The 26,607-nt window shown below is 44.0% G+C and overlaps 1 protein-coding gene across 4 annotated transcripts in view; it reads right to left on the bottom strand.

Annotated features, from left to right (window-relative positions):
- Positions 1-23,937, bottom strand: part of Sf3b1 (splicing factor 3b subunit 1) — a 44,925-nt gene extending 20,988 nt beyond the window's left edge. Inside the window, exons 1-7 of one of the 4 annotated variants that reach the window (XM_057758442.1) lie at positions 23,653-23,762; positions 11,761-11,927; positions 10,265-10,369; positions 9,570-9,684; positions 7,651-7,730; positions 5,757-5,927; positions 1,088-1,325 (exon numbers count right to left, since the gene is read on the bottom strand). In XM_057758442.1, the coding sequence (XP_057614425.1) occupies positions 1,088-1,325; positions 5,757-5,927; positions 7,651-7,730; positions 9,570-9,684; positions 10,265-10,369; positions 11,761-11,927; positions 23,653-23,680 (904 nt within the window). In that variant the 5' untranslated portion in view covers positions 23,681-23,762. Of the gene's footprint in view, positions 1-1,087; positions 1,326-5,756; positions 5,928-7,650; positions 7,731-8,034; positions 9,685-10,264; positions 10,370-11,760; positions 11,928-23,652 lie in introns of those variants that run through there. The other 3 variants (XR_009056390.1, XR_009056389.1, XM_057758443.1) reach the window with 3 other exon arrangements.
- Between the last annotated feature and the right edge of the window lie 2,670 nt (positions 23,938-26,607).

Raw genomic sequence — 26,607 nt, 5'->3', positions numbered from 1 at the left:
TTTAAAGTCACTAAATTGTGTACTTAAAAAAAAAATTAAGGGTTGGAGAGATGGTCCAGTGGTTAAGAGCACTGACTGCTCTTTCAGAGGTCCTGAGTTCAATTCCCAGCAACCACATGATTGCTCACAGCCATCTGTAATGAGATGTGATGCCCCCTACTGGCCTGTGGGATATATGTAGGCAGAACACTGTATACATAAGAAATAAATATTAAAAAAAAATTTAAACGCACATAGAAGAGGCCGAGGCAAGAGAATCAGCAGTTGAAGGTTAGTGATATGGTTTCCAAAAGATGTTTTTTTTTTTTAAAAAAAAGATTTTATTATGTATACAACATTCTGCCTCCATGTATGTCTGCATGCCAGAAGAAGGCGCCAGATCTCATTACAGATGGTTGAGAGCCACCATGTGGTTGCTGGGAATTGAACTCGGGACCTCTGGAAGAGCAGCCAGTGCTCTTAACCACTGAGCCATCTCTCCAGCCCTTCCAAAACATTTTTTAAAGTTAAAAAAACAAAGCACAAAATTATCTTCCTTCTATTTTTTTAAAATATAAAATTTATCTTCTATGATTCTTCCTAAAATCCCCAGCCTCTTCATAAGGGGGGAAAGAACTAACTGGACACTCCATTTGCTGAGTTCTTATTTACTGTGTATGCTGAGGAGCACAGACCATGATGCACATACGGAGGTCCAAGGTTACTGTGGAGCTGGGGCTCTCCTTCTAGCACGTGGGCCCCAGGGAGCAAATCCTGTCGTCAGGCTTGGTTAGTGTAAGCTCCTCTCCCACTGAGTAATGTCACCAGCCGAAAGCTGGAAGCTTATTAAGTAAGAAAAAAATTTACCTATTGTATGTGTTTATGCTTGTGTACTGAGACAAACCGTAAGAGAAAAGACACACACACTCAGTGGGTTCCGACTTCTCAAGAGTCAATCTGTTCCACCTCTGCAGGAGCTGGTTAGTTACATAGAAATTTATACTGTATTTACATTTATACTAGAAAGTACAGGTCTCAGCCTGAAACACAACCACTCAAGTCAACACTTCATCCAAAGACTTGTCTACACGCCATTAAAAGTGCCTACCTCTTTCTGTTTTGGGGGTCTCATCCCATCTGTTCTTACGAGCACTGGAAGTTGCACCACCGTGGCCCGGGGTTGCATGGCCTGGGGTATCGCCGCGTCCAGGAGTAGCAGCTCCCGCAGGTGTGTGACTAGGTGTAGGGTCCCATATTTTTGAACCTGGGGTTGCTCCAGGAGTTTCACTTCCTTTTGCACGACCTGGTGTCTCATCCCATCTTAAAGAAGGGGTATGTCCAGGGGTCTTAACAAAGCAAAAAAATCTTATTTCACATACCTCTATACCTTAAAAAAAAATAACTAAAAAATTTTTCAAACAAAACCCAAATAAACGCATCTTTTACTTGTTTCCTATACTCAGTTAAAAATTAGACTATCATTCTGCTTACTGTCTTACAAACGCTTACGCTCAAAACCATTTGGGATGATGAAAAGCCTGAGATTAAGCCATAAAACACAAAACTGCATGATGGCTCAGCACTGATCCAACGTACACAGTTTTTAATTCCTAGCGTACATGGCAGCTCACAACTAAATGTCTTTAACTCTAGTTCCAGGGGATTTAACAAACACCCTCACACAGACATACAAGCAGACAAAGAACCAATACACATAAAAATAAATAAATAAATCATTAGGAAAAGCAAATATTCAGGATTGTCAACTTTTGTGACAGATATTGTACAGGTGATTTGCCAAGTGCTGCCTAAGTTTGTTAAACCTCATTCAGACCCAAGCATGCTTGTCAAACTGTTTCCAAGACACACTTCCTGGGTGGAATGGACTCCCGCTTACATAGGGAAGAAGGAAGAGCAGAGTCCAAGAGTAAAAGGTGTTCCTGAGAAGAGCTGAAAGGTGACCTGTGTCTAGCAGATGTCACCTGGGTTTACACAACAGCAGTGAAGAAAAGGCATCCATGGAGGAACTGCGCTCAATGCCTCACTCTCCCTAGTTGGTGTGTGTGTGCTCTTCATCGATGATGTTTCCTTTCATTCTCTTATTCAGACTACTCCAGATATCTCTTCTGGACATTGTAAACCCTGAGTCAATGAAGTTTCATTTATATGCTCTACCTATTTGCCATTGTTCTTTTACTTTTCTTTCAAAAAAATTTTTTTATTATTTAAAAAAACTTATAAATGAAAAAAAAAAGCAAAAAGAAGCAAAACAAAGCGTGTTTAGCTGCTTTCACAGAGAACCTGAGTATGGTTCACAGAGGGGCTCATAACCTGTCACTCCAATCCCAATGGATCCGACACCTTCTCCTGGTCTCACAGAACGTGCACACATGTGGTGTGCACTCAGACATGCACGCCACTAAATTAAATAAAGCTTTTTAAAAAAATCACTCTCTGTCCAATTATAAGCACACAGCTGAGCTGTGTGCTAAGTAAAACAAGTTTATCTTGGCTTTTAAAACTTAGCTCTGCTCCAAAACCACAGAGAAACCCTGCCTCGAAAAACAAACAAACAAACAAACAAAAAAAAAAACTTAGCTCTGGGTGCGCATGATGGCACAAGACTTTAATCTCAGCACTCAGGAAGCAAGAGAAGAATCTGAGTCTGACGCCAACTTGGTCTAAACAGCTAGCTCAAGGCTAGAAAGGGATACACAGTGAAACCTTGTCTTTAAGAGGTGATCCAAGTTCAGTGCCCACAGCTGAAGTGGGGAGGCTCACAACTATAACTCCAGCTGCAAAGGATCCAACACCCACCCTGCAGAAGCAGCAGCAGTGATGCACTAGGGCTCCACATGCACCCTGCAGAAGCAGCAGCAGAGGGGCTCCACACGCACCCTGCAGAAGCAGCAGCAGAGGTGCACTAGGGCTCCACACGCACCCTGCAGAAGCAGCAGCAGAGGTGCACTAGGAAGAGAACCTAAGCAGAAGCACTACAGAGACTGATGATTAATGCAGCCAACATTCTGGTAACGAGGATAGGTCAAACAAGAAACAGCGACCAGTGAGCAGAGACCGAAAAGACACTCAACTCAAGTTCAGAATCTAAGAGAAGAGGCTGGAGCCTACTAATAAGATAGTTAACTAACGTGATCAATTAAGACAGAACTTGGCTTTAGTAACAATGAGGTCAGGCTACTACACCCAGATATTCGGGCAAACATGTACGGTCAGGAGACTACTAAATAGGAGGGGACCGCAAGGACAGACAATTCACTGAAAGCACTCAGAGTGAAGACAAAGTGATGGTATCTGAAGGTCAATGAACGGTTTCTCTACAAGTTTATTTTTAGGACAAGGACTGGTAAAGCAAGCTTGCCGACAGTAACATGAAGAAAACAGACAGAGGGAGAGAATCTTCTGTGGGAAAAGGACCGAGATGCAACACTGAAAGGATCAGGTTTTTTTTTCTTTTCTTTTCTTTTTTTTTTTAATTTTCGAGACAGGGTTTCTCCGTAGCTTTTTGGTTCTGTCCTGGAACTAGCTCTTGTAACTCAGAGAGATCCGCCTGCCTCTGCCTCCCGATTAAAGGCCTGCACCACCACTGCCCAGCCAAGGATCAGGTTTCTGTCTGCAAAAATATCTGAAAAGTACTGGTGACTGACAGCTACACAACAAAACTTAATTCCACTGAACATAAGCTTTTAAAATGGTTAAAACGGTCAATTCTGTTACACATATTTTTGCAAATATGTTCAAGCCCTGCAGTGTTGACACATGCCCTTAACCCCAACACTCAAAAGGCAGAGGCAGGCAGATCTCTTGTGAGTTCAAGGCCAGCCATCTACAGAAAGAGTTCCAGGACAGCCAGGGCTACACAGGAAAAAAAAATCTCAGAAAACCAAAAGAGAGAAAGGGGGGGGGGGGGCGCACGCCCGGACACACCTTTAATCCCAGAACTTGAGAGGCAGAAGCAGGTAGATCTCTGTGAGTTCAAGGACAGCCTGGTCTACAGAATGAGTTCCAGGACAGTCAGAGATACACAGAGAAACCTTGTCTCAAAAAAACAAAATTTCAAAATAAAAATAAATAAGAGTTTAAAATAAAGCCATGTAAAGACGGAAAATACACAGAGAATCTGGATACTGTATATTATTGTGCTGTCTTTGAATTGTTTGACTGCTGAGGAAGGAGCAACAGCTGCTAAAAGACATTTGGTTATAAGTGCTGCTGGATTAATCCAACATATGTATTTTGAAAATACCTAGACTTCAGAATTTAAGGAAGATATGTTACTTCGGAGAAGAGGTTTTGCTTTTGTTTCCAGAGGAAATGGGAGGCTAGGGATTCATTCTAGGTTAAGAAATATCAGGTTTGATCATGGAAGACCCCCTGAGAAATCTCCAGTATGAGTGGATGGCCAAGATGTCTGAGTTCTACATCCAGAACAGCCTCAAGACTGCTTGTTGAGATGATCAAGCCTCACACAATATTCCAGTCATGACTTAATGATAATTATAAATTTTCTTTAGATCCCCATAAGATTATCAACACCCCCCAATCAGCAGGAAATAACCTGGAAAACTACACCTGCATTCCCCAAAAAATGGATTATAGATGTTTCTTTGTTTAGTGTTGGTTACAAGTTGTTATGGCTAATGGTCAGGAAGAAAGCTAAACAAAGATTATTCAGAGTTCTTGTTTTGAAAGAAAAAAAAAAGGGGGGGGTGCTGTGAGACAATGGTCCTGTACTTTCTAAAGATTTGTCAGTTGTATTGTTTTAGTAATAAAATACTGATTGGCTAGTAGCCAGGCAGGAAGTATTGGTGGGACAACCAGAACAGGAAAATTCTGGAAAGAGTAAAGACTCAGTTGGCAGCTGTCAAAGAGGAAGCCAGACACAGAGGAAGCAAGACGAGAATGCCTCACAGATAAAGGTACCAAGCCACGTGGCTAACACAGACAAGAATTATGGGTTAATGTAGGATGTAAGAATTAAGAAGCCTGAGCTACTAGGCCAAACAGTTTATAACTATTGTAGACCTCTGTGTGTTTCTTTGGGACTTAATGGCTGCGGGACCATGCAGGATAGAAACCTTCAGTCAAAAGAGAGAGAGAGAGAGAGAGAGAGAAAGATCAACAGAGTATAAGCTAGCTAAGAAAATAATGGTGTTACCCAATTACCAACTGTGGACAAAGGCCTATCCAAGAAGAAAATAAGGAAGACTACAATATTGTACTCAACCTCCAATATTAAACCTACAATATGTTAAAAAATTATTATTCCAGCCCTGTGTGGTGCATGATGCACACCTCTAACCCCAGCATTTGGCAGGTCAATCTCAGAGTTTGATGCTACCCTGGCCGATATAACAAGTTCCAGACTGGCCTGAGCTACAAGGGAAAACCTTGTTTCGAATGAATGAATGAGGAAGGAAGGAGAGAGAGAGAAACATTCCACTGAAACTCAACAAAAACAAACCACTCCTCAGCATAGGGAATGAACAACACTCCATTCAGGTATTGAGGCTGTAACCCTGATGTGACTACATTTGGAGACTGCGGGTATTCAAGGTCAAATGAGGTCAAAAGGAATAAGAAAAGAGAACCCTGTAAGAAGACTGACGGAAAAGAGTTAGGAGAAAACCCTGCCAGCTGGTGAGATCTGGACTCTGAGCCGCATGAATGAGGAAATACTGCACTTAAGCTACCTAGTCAATGGTAACTTGTTTCAGAAACCCAATACAAACACACTCCATATAGAAATAAAAAGTTACCTCTGCCTGATCCCAACTTGACAGCTTTTTGGGAGTGGCACCAGGAGTCTGGTCAGCAGTTTGATCCCAGCGCCGTTTTCGTTTTGAGGGGGGCTGGGATGCTGCTGCTCCATTCACGACTTTAAGCTCCCCAGCTTTAGCTTTTTCTGCTAGTTGTTGCCTAATTTCTCTCTGAAAAACATTAAAGAGCAGAACACTTATCTTTACATCACTTCATAGATGGAAGGAACTCACGGGTAGTTTATGCCTACCAAGCACGCCTGCAACCCTGTTAAATGCCCAGCATCAGAAAACGGGAAGGAGAAAAATTCTTTAAGCTTTTGTGCCCTAGTATACTCATTTCTACTGAGTGAGCTATTAATATTCCCACTCTTCATTTTCTGTCCTTAGTCCTGGCCTGTTCCTTCTCTCTGCTATTATGCACCTGCAGTTCTACAGCATGGTCTTCTTTCTGAACAGCATATAAGCAACTCTAGAGGTTTAACAGGCTTCAGTTTAAAGCTAGTGAAACAGATCTTACTGTAAAGTACAATCTCTAGTCTCCACTCAACAGCAGAGAACTGAAAATACGCAACTGAAAGTTTTTAAAACTCACTGGCACAAAATAAGTCAGGGCAGTGGCACATGCCTGTGACCCATAGTCTAAGGCGGGAATACTGCTTTGATTCAAGATCAATGAGTGCATTCCATGCCAGACAGAAATACATAGCAAGACTCATCTTAAAACCAAAAAGGAACAAGAAAAGTAAAAATAAAACTTAACTGTCATAAAAAAAATACATTTAATTTAGGCTTTCATCTTAAAATAAGATTCCAATTCTCTTTCAATTCATCTAACAAACTTTACTTAATCCTTTAATCCTCAGGAAGCTGAGGTAGGAGGATTCCGGTGAGTTAGAGACCAGCCTGTGACTGTGAAGCTACACAGTGAGTTCTAGGTTAGACTGGGCCAGAAAAAGACCCTACTTCAAAGAACAATCAAAAGACCAGGGCCAGAACAGCAAAATGGCTCAGCTGGTAAAAGCAATTGTCATCAAGCCTGTGACCTACATTTAGTTCCTGGGACTCATTGGTAGACAGAACTGACTCCTGCCAATTGTCCTCTGGCCTCCACAGGCATGCCATGGCATATACCATGGCAGGAACATACACAAATAAATGTAATGAAAACAAAAACCTACAAACTAACAGCTGAAGTATCACTGCATCTGTGCTAACAAAGAATTATCTCTGTAAACCAAAAGAATTACTCAGAATTCTCCAACTACAATCAAACCAAATCTGCAGCAGGGACTAAGAACTAATGTGACCACTAGATCCCTGAGGTATAATAAATAACCTTCCTCCACAGGCTTACACCTACAGAGACCAAAGAGATCCAATAAATCAAACATCAAGTTTTAAAGGTGATACAATTCTGGGATAATTATTTACTTAATTTTTACAACTGAATACTACAGTCCAATCATATTATTGGCACCTTGCCATAACTTTAAAGGCAGAAGCAGGCAGATCCGAGTTTTAGGCCAGCCAGGGCTACACGAAACCATCTTTAAAAAATAAATGCCTGGCAATGGTTACACACGCCTTCAATCCCAGCACTCTAGCTTGTAGGAGGCCAAAGTAGGCTAGGTGGATCTCCGCATCAAACCCCTCCCCCCCAAAAAAATGCTTGCCGGTGGCACACAACTTTAAACTCAGCACTCAGGAGGTCAAGGCAGGCAAATTTGTATGAGTTCAAGACCAGCCTGATCTACAAGGCGAGTTCTAATATAGCCAGGGCTATACAGAGAAACCCTGTCTCAAAAAGAAAACAAAAATTGCTATGAACAATAAAAACTAAAATATAAAATTCTTTTAAGCTTTATTACATCGTCTCACTACCATTACATACCTCTTCCTTAGTCAAATGCTGTTCCCGCATAACATCCATGTAAGTTCTGGCATTCATTTTAGGGTCAGGGGTCTTCCCTCCTGCAGAAAAGAACAGCAACAGGAAAGAGCACAATAAATAAAAGGCATTAGGGTCCGCTGATTTCTCTGCCCTGCTCTAATATTACGTTATTCCATAATCATTTAATTTATTTTTTGGTGGAAAACTTTGATAATTATACATCTTACTTTTTATTGAGTTTGCTGATCAATTTAACCTGTTTGAACACAAACATATCTACAGCAGTTTAAAACAATTATTTTAATGCATAGATAAAGCAAAATGACAGCACAGTTTAGTCTTCAGAAGTGATGGGTTCCTGGGTTGCTAATCCGGAATACGTACACTTTCGTGCCTTTGTCTCCATCAGCAGTTCTGACTTCAAGCAGCAGAATAGAAGCCTAGAAAATTATCTCTTTACCATTAGTAACACTTTGGAAAGATATTTATATTCAAAACATTACCTGTTGCAAGCTGTTAAAATCCTGACTGCAGTAACTGACTACACAGGCTCTCCATACAGTGATCTAAACAGTAGCAACTGAGAGAATCTAACACACCTACAATCTTACTCAAGTAGTAACTGAGAGAATCTAACACACCTACAATCTTACTCAAGTCACATTACTAAAAAGGGCTTCGTGCTTTTTAAAGATTTTTTTTCTTGACCCAAAATAAAATTCTATTTCTTAGAAAGTACAATTACAACTGGAAACATACTACTTCAGATATATTATTTCTACCAGTTATTACAATGAACACAAAGACAGGTGGTGTACAAAGAGATGTGTTAGTCTCTTGGTAAGTTTCAGTATTTGCTTTTCAAACTGCAAAATATCTTAAAGAAGCCCAAACAGTATATAACAAGATCAACAAAGGCACACTATGCTTCAGAAATGTGATAATTAGCTATACAAGTAGTATAGCATTAAAATTTAGGACAAAATAATAAACTGCTAAGACATCTCCTATGCTGACGATCATGCCCAATTGGTAGTGTCATTCTTTGGACACTAGCTCTGATAAGACTTCCTTTGGAATACTTTTTCACCATAATCTAGAGAGGATGTGTTGAGCTGCACCCTTAAGAATGCAGACAGGACTGGCATATAGCAGTACTGCTGTAGGAGAGAAATTAAGGACAGTTAGTATGGGCCTGTGAATTCTGACATACATGTTTAAATCAATTACAATTATGCAAGTAAAGAAAAGAATATCCCTATTAATTCATGCAGGCTGAAAAATCTAATTTGTAAACCTGCAGCAGAATCTATTTTTACAAACAGGCACTTAGTTTGGATGGTGGGACTCACTCACCCGAGGAAAGCTTCCATCAGGTTCACTATGCCCCTTGCACACTACAATTAGCACAACAGACTCCAACTATAGAAACACCAAAGTCTTTGTATATAACTTTTGTTTTAACTACAAACTTGCATAGAGCAAAGTAGGTGCATTTACTAAGCTATAACAATGAGGGGACTCTAGTGTGAGAAACAGTTTCTCAAAAGTAACAATCCAAAGCTACAGAATTTGGAATAAAAACTTGCAATAATTTGAAAGTATTTTGAGCAGAAAAATACATTTGTTCAAAGTATACCAAGAGTACCCAAAACAAAAGTAAAAGAAAAACCTTTAACCCTTTGCGTTTCTATGGCATTGGCTCATTATTTTCTTGTCCTTCTACCTGGAAAGAAAACTTGCATTATAAAGATGAAGAATATGGCATCTGTGACTTCAACCAAATCTATACAAATCTATAAGGGGGTCTTTAAAAACGAAAAGCAAATTCATAAGCATGCCAAAAAAAATCAAAGGGCTAAAGACAACTTAATGAAAATAAATTTCTGAATACTTATGGAAAAGTGGGAAAGAATTACCGTCTGCAAAAGGATCAAGACGCTCTGGGGAAATTATCATGGTCCGCCTGTGTTTTTTGTACTCATCTTCCCGGTCTGCAATCTTCGGGGGACGATGCTCAGCAAATGGATCGTACTGGAAAAAAGTATGCTCATTTAATACCCACTCTATTATATAACCAACACCTCCCAGACACACATCAAATAAACAAACCACTGTTTAAGAAAAAGTGTAGAGGCTGGAGAGATGGTTCAAGCGATTACGTTAGCTGCTCTTCCAGAGGACTCTGGTTCAATCCCCAGCACCCACATGGCAGCTCACAACTGTAAGCTGGATCCAAGATCCAGTGGATCTGACTCCCTCAAACACCAATGGACATAAAAATAAAAAAACAAAGCCAGGCAGTGATGACATACACCTTTTATCCCAGCACTTGGGAAGCAGAGGCAGGCCTCTGAATTCAAGGCCAGCCTGGTCTACAGAGCTAGTTCCAAGACAGGCTCCAAAGGTACAGAGAAACCCTGTCTCAAAAACCCAAATAAATAAATAAAGTGATTTAATTAAAATTTTAAAAAACGAAGGAAAGAAACAAGTGCCTGTGGCTGATCAGTCTCCTGAAGTCAGCGCTTCCTGTAAGGATCACCTCTACAAACAGTCACTGCTGGCTCCCTCAAGTCGCTCTGTGCTTCCACAGCCGAGTAAACCTTCAACTCACCTGCTCTGTCGACTGCGGTATGTCGTTAAGCAGTGCCACGGGGGCGTGGTACCCAGGCTTCTTCTGACCGAGCAGACTGGTCGATGATGAGTAGTCATCGTCATCCTGCGATCACAAAGTCACAAACACGTCAGACAGAGCGTTACCAGGACGACATCTGCAGTCTGGCGACTGCCACAAGCAGACTGTCAGCTCCTCAGCTATTTAACCACCAGTCAAAAGCGACTGCCATCAAATGCACTGACTTCCATCACAGTATGTCTACATGGCAACATAAACGGCTCCTTTTAGTGTGAGACGTGTACCACAGCCAGGGAGTGGTGGTGCACACCTTAATCCCAGCAGATGCGGGAGGACCCCTGTGAGTTTAAGGTCAGTCTGGTCTACAAAGTGAGTTCCAGAACAGCCAGATGTGAAACCCTGTCTCAAAAAACAAAAACAAGACAAAAACATATGAAGTGACTTGTTCCCTAACTTGTAGAACACACAGCCATCACTGTAACTCAGGTAAGAGAACGTAGTTGGTGCTTGGGCCGACACTTAGTTCCTAAGCCTAGCACTTGGTTCAGGCAGAAGCAGGACAATTCCAAGTTTAAGGGTAGGGACGAGCTAACGTACCAGACCCCGTCTCAGAACACACGCATGCATGTGGACACAGAGGGTAGGGGTGCGCTCTGCAAACACTAGCCTCCGACCAGCTTCTAGAACCTTATCTAAGGGGCAATCACATAAACACCTTTCTATAAAGGGGACAAAGTATCAGTGACCAAAGATATGGTTTGAACTTTATAAAAATAATCAGTTTGAGCCAGGAATGGGTGGGGCCACACATTCAATCCCAGTCTTTGGGAGGCAGAGGCAGGTGGATCTCTATGAATGAGATCAATCATCTCATCTACATGGTGAGTTGGAAGTCATCTAAGGTTATAAAGTGAGATCCCGTCTCAAAAAAAAAATCATCATCAAGTTTGATAATCTGTATAAATTTTGTCTAATTGCAACTATGCAATAACTGACTAAATAAGCTATGTCACCAAATTTGAATGTTTGAGATGGTCAAAAGAAAAGTTATGTGGAATTTCCACAAAAAGACTTTGTTCAGTCAAAATGGAACGTCTATACACACGTTCCTCTCAAGGCTCAGGAACCATGTCAGAAAGGGAAGGCAAGCTTTAGGGCCAGGTGGGGAGGATGGGAGCGAAGATGTCTTCTGTGTAAGACGACTACTGAACCCATCAGCTCTATCCCCTAGCAGAGTAGCTACTGACAGCTGATGACGGGGGCGAGGGGGTTAAGCATATGGCCCCTTGTAGGCTGCCACCCTCCAAAGGATGGATCTCACATGAGCATGTGAGCAACACAAACCAGACTCAATGGGTAAATTCTACATAGTTTTTCTTTTGACCATGCAACTCAAACAGAAAAATCCCCTATATTTAACTTTAAAAAAAAAACAAAACAAACAAAAAAAAACCACATTGCCTCTTACAACTTACATCTTCGAGTTCAGTTGCAGCAATTGATGTCACGTATCCAGCAAATCTGCTATCACTTCCGCCATAAATTTCTTGGTCATAATAACCTGTGGAATCAAGGCCCACTCCTTGGGCTTCATCAAGAGCTGCCTTCTTGCCTTGAATTTCTCGAATCTGTGCTTCAATATCTGTAAGAAAGGAATACAATTTCACATTCCAAAGAGCTCTCAATCTGATGCATCCCCTTAGATCTTGATAGAAAAGTCTATGTAATCTCACTGTGGAGGAGGCTCAAAGAGCTGGGCATCTGTGTCCTCTCTTAGTTCCTTCACAAACGACAGGACCAAAGACCTGATTTACTATGCCATCAACTGCAACTCATCCTAACCGTTAGGATGCGTTATCAAAATTAACGGAGAAACTCTAAACCTTCCCAACTGAAAATACGTATTTATTATCGCATGTGTGGTGCATGTGCAGGTCAGTCTACGTTTACATAGCTCCAGGGGTCAGACTGAGGTCACTAGTTTGTATGTAAGTGACCTGGTGAGCCATCTCTGCCAGCCAGAAAAATAAAACTGTTGATGACCAGGAATCAGGGCTTTACTCACAGTTATCTAAACCTGCCACGACCAGAGCTGGGCTAGAGACAATCAGGGGAGCATCACTTGCTGAGCACTGTGTAATCTCATGTATCACAGCACAATCAGATATAAAATCAACAGGATCAATCACTTCCCTGCCTTTAGCTAAGATCAAGTATAAAACAGGACTGAACTGAGCACAGTGGGGCCAGCAGGTAATGAACCTATTGGTGAGCCACCTCCTCCCACCTCCTACGTCGGGGCCTCTCTGTTTCTCAACTGTACAGTGGACTCCAGTAGCTGGCCCAAAACCTCCCAGGCATTTCTTTATTTTCCATCTTTCACTGAGAGTACTGAAGTTACACACCCACTTTGATGCATCTAACTCTTTACACATCTAGCTTTTACATTAGTTCCAGGGATCAAATTCCTAAATGCTAAGACTACATGTGTCAGTGAGCATGACCAGCACTCTTCTTTTCAATACACACTACTTTGGGTGTACTGAAACCAAACTCCCCAGCACTGTACAGACAAGTATAATAACTCCCAATTTGTAACCCCAGAAACCCAGAAGAAGAGACAGGAATTCAAGACCATCTTTAGTTACATGATAATTTTAACACCAGCTTGGGTAGTTTATGGATAGGTCTTACAGTCTATGAACAGAGACACGCTCTTCACTAGTTACAGGAATCAAAGGCAGATATAAATTATCATATTATTTGCCCAATCCCAATGACACAAGTTTATGTAGTCCAAAGACTAGCTGGACCCCGGTAAGAAGAAAGAAAGGGGCAGGCCAAAGAAATAAAGAGGTAACAAAAGCCAGAAAGTCAGGTGGTAGTGGTATACACCTTTAATCCCAGCATTGAGGAGACAGAGGCAGGTGGATTTCTTTGAGTTTGAGGCCAGCCTGGTCTACAGAGCAAGTTCCAGGACAGCCAAGGCTATATATACAGAGAAACCCTGTCTCGAAAAACCAAAAAAAAAAAAAACAAAACAAAACAAAAACAAAAGTGTGTAATTGGTTTGCTGTCTCCATTTTTTTTTTTAATTTTTTTTTTATTTTTTGGTTTTTCGAGACAGGGTTTCTCTGTAGCTTTTGGTGCCCGTCCTGGAACTAGCTCTTGTAGACCAGGCTGGCCTCGAACTCCCAGAGATCCGCCTGCCTCTGCCTCCCGAGTGCTGGGATTAAAGGCGTGCGCCACCACCGCCCGGCTTCCATTTTTTTTGTTTTTGTTTTTGCTTTACGTCTCAAAATTCTTAGCATCTATTGTAGCACCATCTTCAAAGACACTATTATCCCCCTGTATCAATTATGTCCTTTAAAACTGTAGATAAGCACTGTCAGAATAACCCTAATTTCAGCTACATTTTCCTGGTTTATTTTTTGCTATTATCTCTTTTAACTGTTTAAGGTTTGTATTTCAAAAAAACTGAGCCAGGCATAGTGATGCATGCCTGTAATTCCAGCACCAGGGGGGAGGAGAAACAGAGGCAGCTGGAGCTCTAGTGAGTGTGGGGCCAGCAGCCAGGTCTACATAGTGAGTTCCAGGACAAGCCAGGGCTATGTAGAGAGCCCTAAACTTAAGGGAAGGAGGGAGGAGAAGAGAGAGAGGAAGAGAGAAGAAAAAGAAAACAGGGGAGGATAGTTAAGTACAGAACGGTAGAGTATTTTAAATGTCTTTTCATGTCTGGCATTGTTCTATTCCTAGAGGAATACTAGGAGGCCTCTTGGTAGTCAGGAGAACTGGTTGACATGTGAGCGCTCTTTTCTCCCTTACAATATGCACCTAACACTTTAGTGGGGTGGTGGTTCTTGCTTCTGTGTGTATGTTTGAGACAGGTAACCCTTGGCTGACCTGGAATTCTCAATGTAGACAGGCTGCTGGCCTCAACTTGTGTGTAATCCTCCTTCCCTTGCCTCAGGAATACTCGGGTTTCAAGCAGAACCACCAGGTTTGTTGTTGCTTTTTCTGAACGAAAGGGTTATTTTGAGGCAGGGTCTCACTATGTAGCCTTGACTGTCCTTGAACTCAAGAGTTTGGCCTACCTCTGCCTCTTAAGTGCTAGAATCAAAGATGAGTGTGGCTCTCTCTGATTTAAGCTTTGGAAGGAATCACAACCACCACTTCCATCAGGACTCTGGAAGGAAACGGGCAGCCGAGGCCAGCTGAACAGCCTGCGATGGTTCTACATCATCAGTAGTAGACCACCTCAGTCACAGTGACCTGATCACACCAGTAAAAGACTGGCATCCTGACGCTCACACACACAGGAACTCAGAACCTCCTTTAAGATTACGCTCAGGGCCAGGCAGTGGTGGCGCACGCCTTTAATCCCAGCACTCGGGAGGCAGAGGCAGGAGGATCTCTATCAGTTCGAGGCCAGCCTGGTCTACAGAGTCCCAGGACAGGCTCCAAAGCTACAGAGAAACCCTGCCTCGAAAAACCAAAAAAAAAAAAAAAAAAAAAAAAAAGATTAAGCTCAGGACCCGAATTATTAACAATCACTAGAAAACTTTCTCCCGGCCCCTTTACATTTTACAGGTCAAGTCCCTTGACCTAACGTGTGGCTTTTTTTTATTTCTGAGACAAAGCCTTTCAATGTTGCCTTCCTGAGAACAATATTAAAGATACGGTCCGCCATCCTTAGCTTCTAGTTCCTTTGCCCCTCTACCATCACTTTTCCCAGCTGACTGGTTTCTACTTGGTGGTAATAGTTTTCTACATATGAAGATGTTTTTCAAATGTCTAAAGGCAGGATCTGCTCCAATGAAGTACAAGGAAATGGCATTCAACTGAAACTCCAACAACATGATTTTTTTTGGGGGGGGGGGGGTTGGAGAGGAATTTGATTCTTGACATACCTATTAGAAGCACATCCTTCCCAGAAATTACAAGACTAATGTTAGCAGTGTTAATGAGTCTGTGAATTATCTGGGTGGCTGACATTTTTGGCATTGCTTTTTAGACAGGGTTTCTCTGTGTTGCCTGGCTGTTCTGGAACTTGCTTTGTAAACCAGGCTGGCCTGGAACTCACAGAGATCCACCTGCCTCTGCCTCCTTAGAGCTGGGATTAAAGGTGTGCGCCACCACTGCCCGGCATATTTGACAATTTATTCTAAATATACTTTTAGATATGCCTCAAGTTTGTCTAGCATTCATGAAGTCCTGGGTTCAGTCTTCAGCACCAGAGAAACAAACAAGAGATGGGAAACATCAGTGCTGGTGAGATGCTCACTGGTTAGGAGCACCTGCTGTTGAAGCAGAGGACCGGGGTTCAGTTCCCAGCACCCACATGACGGCTCACAACCAGTTCCAGGGAATCTGATGCTTTCTTCTGAACTCTGGGCACTGCACATACATGTTGTACTCACACGTAGGCAACCACATGTACACGGAAAATAAATCTAAAAAGATTTTTAAAAAAAGATGGGAAACATCTAACTTTCAAGCAAGACAGGAGAGCAAACTCAAGACTCAGTAATACCACGTTTGGGTATATATCCAAAGGATGCTCAATCGTGCCACAAGGACATGTGCTCAACTATGTTCATAGCAGCTTTGTTTGTCATAGCCAGAAACTGGAAACAACCTAAATGCCCTTCGACCAAAGAATGGATAAGGAAAATGTGGTACATTTACAAAATGGAATACTACACAGCAGAAAGAAATAATGACATCTTGAATTTTGCAGGAAAATGGATGGAGGTAGAAAACATTATTTTGAGTGAGGTAACCCAGACCCAGAAAGACAATTATCACATGTACTCATAGGTGGTTTTTAAACATAAAGCAAAGCTGGGCAGTAATGGCACACACCTTTAATCCCAGCACTCGGGAGGCAGAGGCAGGCGGATCTCTGTGAGTTCGAGACCAGCCTGGTCTACAAGAGCTAGTTCCAGGACAGGCTCCAAAACCACAGAGAAACCCTGTCTCGGGGAAAAAAAATAAAGCAAAGAAAGCCAGCCTACAAACCACAATCCCAGAGAACTTAGACAACAATACAGACACTAAGAGAGACTTACATAGATATAATCTACATGGGAAGTAGAAAGTAGAAAAAGACAAGATCTCCTGAGTAAATTGGGAGCATGGGAAGCTTGAGGGAGGACTGAAGAGGGGAGGGGAGAGCCAGGGAAGGGAACAGAGAAAAATGTAGAGCTCAATAAAAATCAATAAAAGGGCCGGGCGGTGGTGGCGCACGCCTTTAATCCCAGCACTTGGGAGGCAGAGGCAGGTGAATCTCTGTGAGTTCGAGACCAGCCCGGTCTACAAGAGCTAGTTCCAGGACAGACTCCAAAGCCACAGAGAAACCCTGTCTCGAAAAACCAAAAAAAAAAAAAAAAAAAAAAAAATCAATAAAAGGGAAAAATGAAAAAAATTTACCTGGAGAGATGGCTCAGTGGTTAAGAGCACTGGCTGTTCTTCCATTCTATGGTTACTAACACCCACATGGCAGCTCACAATCACCTGTAACTCCTCCAGCACCAGGGAATCTGAAACCCTCTTCAGGCCTCCTCAGGCACTAGGCACGCAAGTGGTGCAAAGACATACATGCATGCACATTCATGCACAGGAAAAAAATTGGTACGGTGGAGGCAGGTTAGTCAGGGTTTTACTATATTGCGCTGGCTGTCCTGGAACTCACTATGGAGACTAAGCTGGCCTCAAATTCAGAGGTCCACCTGCCTGCCTCCCATGTGACAGGATTAAAGGTGTACACCATTACGAGTGGCTAATAAAAAAAAATTTTAAAGATAGTGTATGTATTTTTTACTGAATACCAGAAGACTACTTAATCAATTCCAAAATAATTCTACAGAAAAACAAATTCAAAATCATTACACAAGTGTAATTTTTTATTTTTACTAGCAACCAAAGGAAAAAAATACACCGAAGTATCTCTTTTTCAGCCATTTACTCAGACAAAACAAACGGGAAATCTTTCTCAGCTTTGGGATACTCTAACTCAAGCAATTACCGACAGGAGCTAGACAGATGGTTCGGCAGTTAGGAGGAGGTACTGCTTCTGCAGTAGACAGACAGACATTCAGCATTCATGGCAGGAACCGCAATGCCTCTTCTCTAGCTAAGGGTAGATGATACCACGTCTGGCCTCCAAAGGCACTGCACTCACATCCACTAACAATAACTGCATAAAGAAATTAGGGACAGCCGTATCTCAAAATTGCTAGACAGTAAGACTGTGCTCACTCATAAGTATACATAATTTAATGCAAAAATGCCCAAAAGATCATAGTTGGTGTGACTAAGTCTAGTTCTTACCTTTCAATCATGGAAAACAGAAGGCACACTGATCAATTAAGAAAATAATCAGTTTGAGGACAAGAGCTGGCTCAGCAGTTAAGAACTCTTGACCAGCCAGGCGGTGGTGGTGCACGCCTTTAAACCCAGCACTCGGGAGGCAGAGGCAGGCGGATCTCTGTGAGTTCCAGGCCAGCCTGATCTACAAAGGGAGTTCCAGGACAGGCTCCAAAGCTACAGAGAAACCCTGTCTCGAAAACCAAAAAAAAAAAAAGAACTCTTGACCAGAACTCAGAGTCCAGTTCCTAGTACCCATGTCAATTTTACGGAACTGGATACACTTCTTTGACTTCTCGGCCACCGGAACACACGTGTGCATACACACAGAGAAACATAACACAAGCACATAAAGAATAAAATGCATCTTAAAAAAAACAGCTTGTTTAAAGAGAGATGATTCTAGCAGAAATGTTTGAAAAGCAATATGGAATACTGCTCAGTTGCCTAGCATACATGGAGCCCTAGATCTCCTCTGCAGCACGACAGAAAACCAGGCGTCGTTGTTCATCCCATCATCCCATAGGAGACCAAAAACTCCAGGTCAGCCACGTGCCTTTAGTCCCAGCACTCGAGAGACAGGCAGGTGACCTCTAGCGGTTCAAGACAAACCTGGTCTTCGTAATGAATCCCAGGTCAGCAAGGCCACAAAAGTGAAACCATGTGACAAAAAGACACAGAAAGAAAAAGAAAATTCAAGGTCACCTTGGGCAACATTCCTCATACCTCAAAGAGACAGAAATGTTTGGGGGGAAAAAAACAAAAATCTTCAGTTTGGTTCAATAATAGGAATCAATAGCCTGAGAAGAGAACCATGTAAGTGTGCTATCTGAGATGGCAGCACTTCTGAGACAGAGGCAGGAGGATCAGAAATCCAAGGACAAACTCAGCTACATGGCAAGTCTGACTGAAGCTAACCTGGGCAATATGAGAGAGACCCTTCAAATGAAACAGAAAAAAAGGCCAGAACAAAACAAAAAAAAAGGGGGGGGGGACTTCCATAGAAAGAAAACATACCCGGGCTGGAGAGATGGCTCAGAGGTTAAGAGCACTGGCTGTTCTTCCAGAGGTCCTGAGTTCAATTCCCAGCAACCACATGGTGGCTCACAGCCATCTGTACTGAGATCTGGCGCCCTCCTCTGGCGTGCGGGCATACATCGAAGCAGAATGTTGTATATATAATAAATAAATAAATCTTTAAAAAAAAAAAAGAAAGAAAGAAAGAAAACATACCCATAACCTATTTCTATACAAAAACAGTGATTTACCTTCCAAGAGTCAAGTGGTAGTCATTACTTTAAACAAGACCACTGAGCAGTGGCTCGCACCTTTAATCACACACAGTACTCGGGACTGTAGAGGTAGGCAGATCACTCTTATCAAGCCCAGCCTGATCTACACGAGCTACTACTTCCAGGACAGGCTCCAAAGGTACACAGAGGATAACTGTTAGACAGGGTTCAAAAACAAACAAAAAAACAAAAAAATAAAATAGATAGTGTCACATGCCTTTAAACCAGCACTGGGAAGCAGAGGCAAGCAGATCTCAGGAAGATTCAAGGCCAGCTTGGTCTACAAAGCAAGTTCCAGGACAGCCAGGACTACACAGAGAAACCCTGTCTCGAAAAACCAAAAACAAAACAAACAAGACACGGGGCTGGAGAGATGGCTCAGAGGTTGAGAGCATTGCCTCCTCTTCCAAAGGTCCTGAGTTCAGTTCCCGGCAACCACATGGTGGTCACAACCATCTGTAATGGGATCTGGTACCCTCTTTCTGGCCTGCAGCATACACACAGACAGAATATTGTATACATAATAAATAAATATTAAAAAAAACAAACAAGACACAACAAATGCTTGAGAATACAGAAACCATTATTATTGAGAAATAAATTACTCCAGTAAATTCAAATTCAAGTCCCATTCTCAATTATTCCAATAACCTAAGAATGACTGCCTATACAATAAAATTATCCAAAGACTTTGCTAAAACACAAAAATCATCTGTGAGCCGGGCGGTGGTGGCGCACGCCTTTAATCCCAGCACTCGGGAGGCAGAGGCAGGCGGATCTCTGTGAGTTCGAGACCAGCCTGGTCTACAAGAGCTAGTTCCAGGACAGGCTCCAAAACCACAGAGAAACCATCTCGAAAAACCAAAAAAAAAAAAATCATCTGTGAGATGGAAAGATGGCTCAGCCAATAAGAATGCTTGCAGAGGACCTAAGTTCAAATCCCCAAAAGCTATGTTAAAAAGACTGGGATAGTCATGCCCCTCTGTAACTCCAGAGCAGAGAAGGAAGGGGATGCTAGGGCTTGCCATCAACCAGCACAGCTCCAGGCTCACTGAGATACCCTGCCTCACGGGAATAAACCCATCTGCCTCCTTTGACCTCCATGAGCGAGCATACACTTGTGTGCACAGGTGGGGGTGCCTAAGCACACATATGTAACACACATACATACTTGCATGGATGCACATACACACATGCAAACACACATACAGTAACTTGTTACATGGGGAAGGAAGGTGGCACTTTATACTCACTGGGAAACCAAAACCCAATCTTGCAGCGCTGCAAGCCTTCCAAATCTGATACTAAACCAACCTTTCCTCTCAATGAAGAAGGTTCTCAAAGCAATAAGCCACTTCCCACCTGACTGACCAAAGAGCTGTATTAAAACCGAGTGTTAAGATGCTCCTTTTCAGAATGATGGGTATAAGTCAATGGCAAACACTTGTGTTTCAGAAGTTACAGAATCCTGAGGAATAATCCCTAGTTTAGAGAGAGAGGCGGGGAGAGATATCTCAAAGGCATAGTAGTACAGGCCAAAATCCCATCACTCAGGAGCCAAAGAATTCCTCCAAGTTTGAGGCCAGTTTAAGACACAAAGTGAAGCCAAGCCATGTCTTTATTAATGCCAGCATTCGGAACACAGAGGAAGGCGGATCCCTGAGATGGAGGCCAGAGTTCCAGGACAGCCAGAGTTACACAAAGAAATCCTGTTTCAAAAACACAAAAACAAACAAAAAACCAAAGACTCAAAGCAAGTAGCCAGCCAGCTTAGGGGTACACAATTAATTTCATTTCAAAACAAAGGAGAAGTCCTGAAGAATGGCTCAGCATCTAAAGGCACATGCAGCAAGCCTGATGACCTGTTCGATCCCAAGACGCAGTCCTCTGACTTCACATGGTTACAGAGGCAAGAATACATAAACACACAATGAATAAATAATATAACATTAAAATAAAAAACAAACATGATCCTGTTTATGTGTGGATTCACAAGCCTACAATCCCAGCACTTAAAAGGCAAAAAATTAGGAGTCAAGGCCAGCCTCGACTACAAGAGACTTTTTCCCCAAAAGTAATAAAATAAATCCAACGTATCAAATAAATGTTGATCGAACACTTGACTACCAATTATGAACCAGATCCTAGAGCTCTCACGGGATAAATAATTCCTGTGTATTAGAGAAGAGACGCTTCAGACATCATTCTGATGAAGGGTGAATGTGCTCCTGCCACGCCTGGCAATAGTTCAACTCCCACCCAGAACTATCATGGAAAGAGGGAACAGACTTTCAAGTTATCCTCTGAACTCTGCAAAGCAAATATAATGTAAAAAACTTTCAAAAAAAACTATTCTAGCCAGGCATGGTAGTGCACACCTTTAATCCCAGTGCTTGGGAAGCAGAGTCAATCTCCTGGAGACCACCCTGGTCTACCATAGAGTTCTTGGATATCCAGAAAGAACTACACAGAAAGAAGTGATTCTGTCTTAAAAACAAAACACACACACACACACAAAACAAAGTTCAAGGCTAGCCTGATCTACAGAGTTCCAACACAGCCAGGCTGTGGTAGTACACAACTTTAATCTCAGAACTCTGGAGGCAGAGGCAGGAGGATCTCTGTGAGTTCGAGGCCAGGCTGGTCTACAAAACAAGGTTAGTCAAGGCTACATAGATAAACCCTGTCTCAGCCAGGCAGTGGTGGAGCTCACCTTTAATCCCAGCCTCGGGAAGCAGAGAGAAAGAAACTCTGAATCACCTTCTGATAAGCACCCAACAGTGACATACGGCACTTGCACATTTTTATAGCATCCACTTAATTTAGCGATAAAATAATCCCAAATGAAATCGCGATCTTTGCTAATGAACTACAATGAACAAATTTGGCTGATCTACAAAGAAAAAGCCAAACAAAAAAGGGTGTGCTACACAGAAGACAGCAGTTAGCCACCAAAGCCACAAATACCCACACACAAATGACATATTAGGGGTAGGACTCCATCTGTGCAGCCAAGGGGAAGTCACCGTGGACTGTGGAAACTTCCCAGTGGGGCTGGCAGCTTTGGGTCAACCATGCTCCTTGTCAGTAAGCCCCTCCCCTTACCCTATGCTCTGTAAGCCCAATAAACGAATTGGTTCCCAGAATGAAAAAACAAAATAACTGCCTCTGACAGAACAAAAACAGAAACATTTTTAAATTTTCTATTTAATCTGCAAACAATGTCTGAGGGAAAAAAAGACTAAGACCAAAAACATTTCTGACTTTAAATTGTCGGGCTAGGCTTTTAACCCAGGACTTGGGAAGCAGAGGCAGGTTGATGGCTCTCTTTGGAGGCCAGACTTGTCTACGTGGTAAGTTTCAGGGCAACCAAGAATGATACATGGTGAGACCATCTCAAAAAAGAAAACAAAAACAAAAAGGCGTTTTTGTACTTTCAGGTTTAAAGACAGAAGAGTAAGGCCGGAACATTTCTGGCTTTAAAGTGTTGGTACTTTCAGTTCCTCCAATGACCCAACTTATCACCTTTTGGTCCTCCTCACTCTGGATTCACACCCGAATTCCTCCTCACACCGCGACCGCCTCTTCCTACCACGGCAGCGATTCATTCACAGCCTGCACGACTCACTCCCTGCCTGAGACAAGATGTTCCCTCGGGCTCAGACGTCCTCCCCTAATTTAAAACTGATGGATCCTTTTTAGACCAGCGCCGCGACACCGCCTCTCCAAAGTAACTAACGCACAAATTAATGGCTCCGTTACCAAGCTTCTCAGAAAGTACTGGCTTTACTTTACTTCTCTGTCCGTCCGCCTTTGGTTCTCTAAGAGATTAAGAGTCCCACATCTGACTCCCTATCACGCTGTCAGGTTTCCGACCTCCTTAGTTGGTTACCAACACCGGACCACACACTTAGAAAAGCCTGTGTTTAGCGGCTCCGAGAAGCCATGTTGTCAGCGCAAATTTTGGTTGGTAAGCCGGAACCAAGAAATACGGTTTCAGCTTCGCACACTTCAATTCCTTCCTGTCTTCCCCGCTGACTTTCTTACGGAATCCGGACTAGTTCCATGACGCTCCCAGTCGTGTTTCCACTGCGTGCCATAAAACGATCAACCACTCAGCTAGCTTCGGCAACTGATAAAACCTGCCCTCTTTCTTCCGTCTGCTTCCCCGCCAATCAGTCCTCGAAGCAAAAACGCTACCCTCAAAGTGACTCCGGAGGGAAGCTACCGGGTTTTACGCCAGAATCGTTTCGGGCAAGAACCACACAACCTAACCCAGGCGCCCGGAGACGCCCGGATCGCCGAGTTCCGGACTAACAGGCCTGCGTGGGAGCCGGCTCCGTTAAGAGGGGCCCGACAGCGGCCGCCGATCTCGGCTTCCCGGCTGCCGACGGCTAACGACAGCGCCCGGGGGGGGCGAGAGACTCCCTCCCACCGCCCGCCTCCCCCGCAGTCCTCCAGGGCGAGCCCTCGAGGGAGGCCATCGGGTCGGGGCAGGAGCCAGGGCGGAACAAAGCGCCGGTCCCGGGGAGCCAGAGGACGCCATTACGCGGGCAGCGGCCTACGCCGAGAAGCCGAGCAGGGCCCCGCCGCGCGGAATTCGGCCCGGACCGGAGAGCCAAGGCGAAGCCGCCGAGAGGCCGCTGGGGCCGGTCGCGGAGGGGTTGGCGAGCCGAGGCCGCGCGTGGGCAGGCAGGCGCCGCTTACCTTCGTGAGTCTTGGCGATCTTCGCCATCTTGCCCACTCGAACACACACAGACGGAACTGGCGCTCCCAGGCACTTCCGCTCGCCCTCGCCCGCCCGCCCGCCGACGGAGGAGCTGCGCGCTCGACGTGCGCGCTCCGGAACGCGCGCCGCACTCTGGCACGTAAGCCGACTGCCACCTAGATAGAACCGCGAGGTGCATGGCGGGAGTGGGCGGGGTCGTGTGGGAGTGGGCGGGTCCAGAGCCCGCCCCCCTGGCGGCTTCCTTAAAAGGCCAGCGAACCCCCCCAGAACTGCTCCGCCCCCACAGGGTTAGTCCAGCCGGGACAGACGCCTACGGACCTCCGTGAGTTCAAGGCCAGACTGGTCTGTAAACGCGAGTTCCGAGAAAGCCTGTTTGGAAAAACCCAAAGAAAGAAAGAAAAAGAAAATGGATTCTACTCAGGCAGTTCACAAATGCTGGGACCGGGGGTGAGACAGGAAGATCCAGAGTTCAAGGTCAGCCTCTGCTGTGAAACCAGCTTAAAGACAGCCTGGGCTCCCAGAAACCTCCCTTTAAAAAATAAATAAATATAAATAAAGCTACAAAAGCCGGTTTCCACTTGATTCTGGAAAGTTGAATGTCCGGAGAGGTCAGGTCAGATTGCTGTAAATCTCGGCCCGAGCATGAACACACAGTAACTTAGCCAGGTGTAGTGGCTGGTGCACACCTTAAAATTCCAGCACTCGGTAGACAGAGACGGGAGGAACTCTAGATTTGAGGCCAGAGCGACTTCCAGGACGGCCAAGGCTACACTGAGAGACTCTGTTTGGAGAGGGGAAGAAAAAAAAAGCAAAACAACTTGCATATTGCAGACAGTGGAAAACAGAAGGGACACCATGAGAAACCTAGGAGAGGTTAGAGAGATGACCCAAAAAGACTGTTTGCTCTTCCAGAGAATCCCAAATTCCCAGCACCCACATGGCCTCTTAACTACAGTTCCCGGGTATCCGATGCCCTTATCTGGCTGCTGTGGGCACTGCAAGAATGTGGTGAGCGTACAAAAATGCAGGCAAAACAATTGTTTTTTAAAGCAGTTAAGAGCACTGACTGCATTTGCGGGAGGACCCAGGTTCAGTTTCCAGTCGATAGGGAGCCAATGCCCTCTCTGGTTTCCGTGGGCAATGGGTACACACGTGGTACACATATATACATGCTGGAAAGACACTCCTACACATAAAATTTTAAAAGGTGAAAGAACTGCAGAATGGAGACATTTGCAACAAAGACAGCATACAAGCACGGTCTATAAGCACAGCAGCCCGCAAACCGGAGTTCCCTACGGAACACAAGGAAGCGTGGATAGAGGGGCGCACCATCTGAAGAGTCTGAGTTTATGTGCTTTTTAATAGGGTGTGGAGCAAAGTGTGGCTCTGTTTGTTTATGTTTGTTTCCAAGACAGGGTCTGGCTGTGTGGTCCTGATTGTCCTGGAACTAACTCTCTCTGTACACCGGGCTGGCCTCAAACTCAGCATCTGCCTGCCTCTGCCTCCCAAGTGCTGGGATGAAAGGCGTGAGATACGCCAGTCTGGTGGTTTCTCTCTCTTGAATTAGACTGGGTACGATGAATTTAGCTGGTAGGGTCATTTTTAATGGCAGCAAGGGCTTGCCTGAAACACAGGTTGGGGGAACCTTTGAAAGTCCCCTGGAGACCAAGTCCTCAGAGCCCAACCAGCCTTGCTGTTACAGGTCCACAAGGGTGGGAGAGCATCAGCCCTCTGGCAGAGGGGTACTCAGCCAAGCCCACTCATGGGTGATCCGTGTCCCCCCTCCCCTGGGATTCCAGAGAAAGGTAGCCCAGTGACGGCCCAGTAAAGAAAAGACCCTGGGTAAGGAGGGAGCTTCTTTGGGACAAGAGAATGGGAGTAAACCCTCTAAGCAGAGGCGCTCAGAGCTTAAGCTGTTGGGTCCCATCCAGCGCCTCTCTCCCTACCTATCTACCCATTAAGAATTAAGTATTTCAAGCCGGGCGGTGGTGGCGCACGCCTTTAATCCCAGCACTTGGGAGGCAGAGGCAGGCGGATCTCTGTGAGTTCGAGACCAGCCTGGTCTACAAGAGCTAGTTCCAGGACAGGCTCCAAAGCCACAGAGAAACCCTGTCTCGAAAAACCAAAAAAAAAAAAAAAAGAATTAAGTATTTCAGCCAGGCACTAGTGGTGCCCACCTTTAATCCCAGCACTCATGAGGCAGAGGCAGGCAGATCTCTGTGAGTTTGAGACCAGCCTGGTATACAGAGCAAGTTCCAGGACAGCCAGGACTACACAGAGAAACCCTGTCTTTAAAAATCAAAAGAGGGCTGGAGAGATGGCTCAGCGGTTAAGAGCATTGCCTGCTCTTCCAAAGGTCCTGAGTTCAATTCCCAGCAACCACACGGTGGCTCACAACCATTTGTAATGAGGTCTGGTGCCCTCTTCTGGCCTGCGGGCATATACACACACAGAACATTGTATACATAATAAATAAATAAACAATCTTTAAAAAAAAAATCAAAAGAAAAAAAATTACTATTTCCTCTTCCCTCACTAGAACCCTCACTGGAACTCATTACGTAGACCATGCTACCCTTGAACTCATAGAAATCGGCCTATCTCTACCTCCCTAGTGCTGGGATTAAAGGCATGTGCCACCACGCCTGGTTTTAAACATTTATGCATTTATGCCGGGCGATGGTGGCACACAACTTTAATCCCAGCTCTCGGGAGGCAGAGGCAGACAGATCTCTGTGAATTCGAGGCCAGCCTGGTCTACAAGAGCTAGTTCCAGAACAGGCTCCGAAGCTACAGAGAAACCCTGTCTCAGAAAACAAAAACAATGGTCTTGCTGGTCATAAAGGAAGAAGAGCAGAGGAAGCTGGCCTCCTGGCAATGTAGTCTGCTATAGAGCACTGGCTCTCGTAGAATGGAATAGCCTGAGAGTT

This window comes from Chionomys nivalis, chromosome 26 (assembly GCF_950005125.1).
Source record: "Chionomys nivalis chromosome 26, mChiNiv1.1, whole genome shotgun sequence".
NCBI lineage: Eukaryota > Metazoa > Chordata > Mammalia > Rodentia > Cricetidae > Chionomys > Chionomys nivalis.
This window is presented reverse-complemented; position numbering and strand designations above follow the sequence as displayed.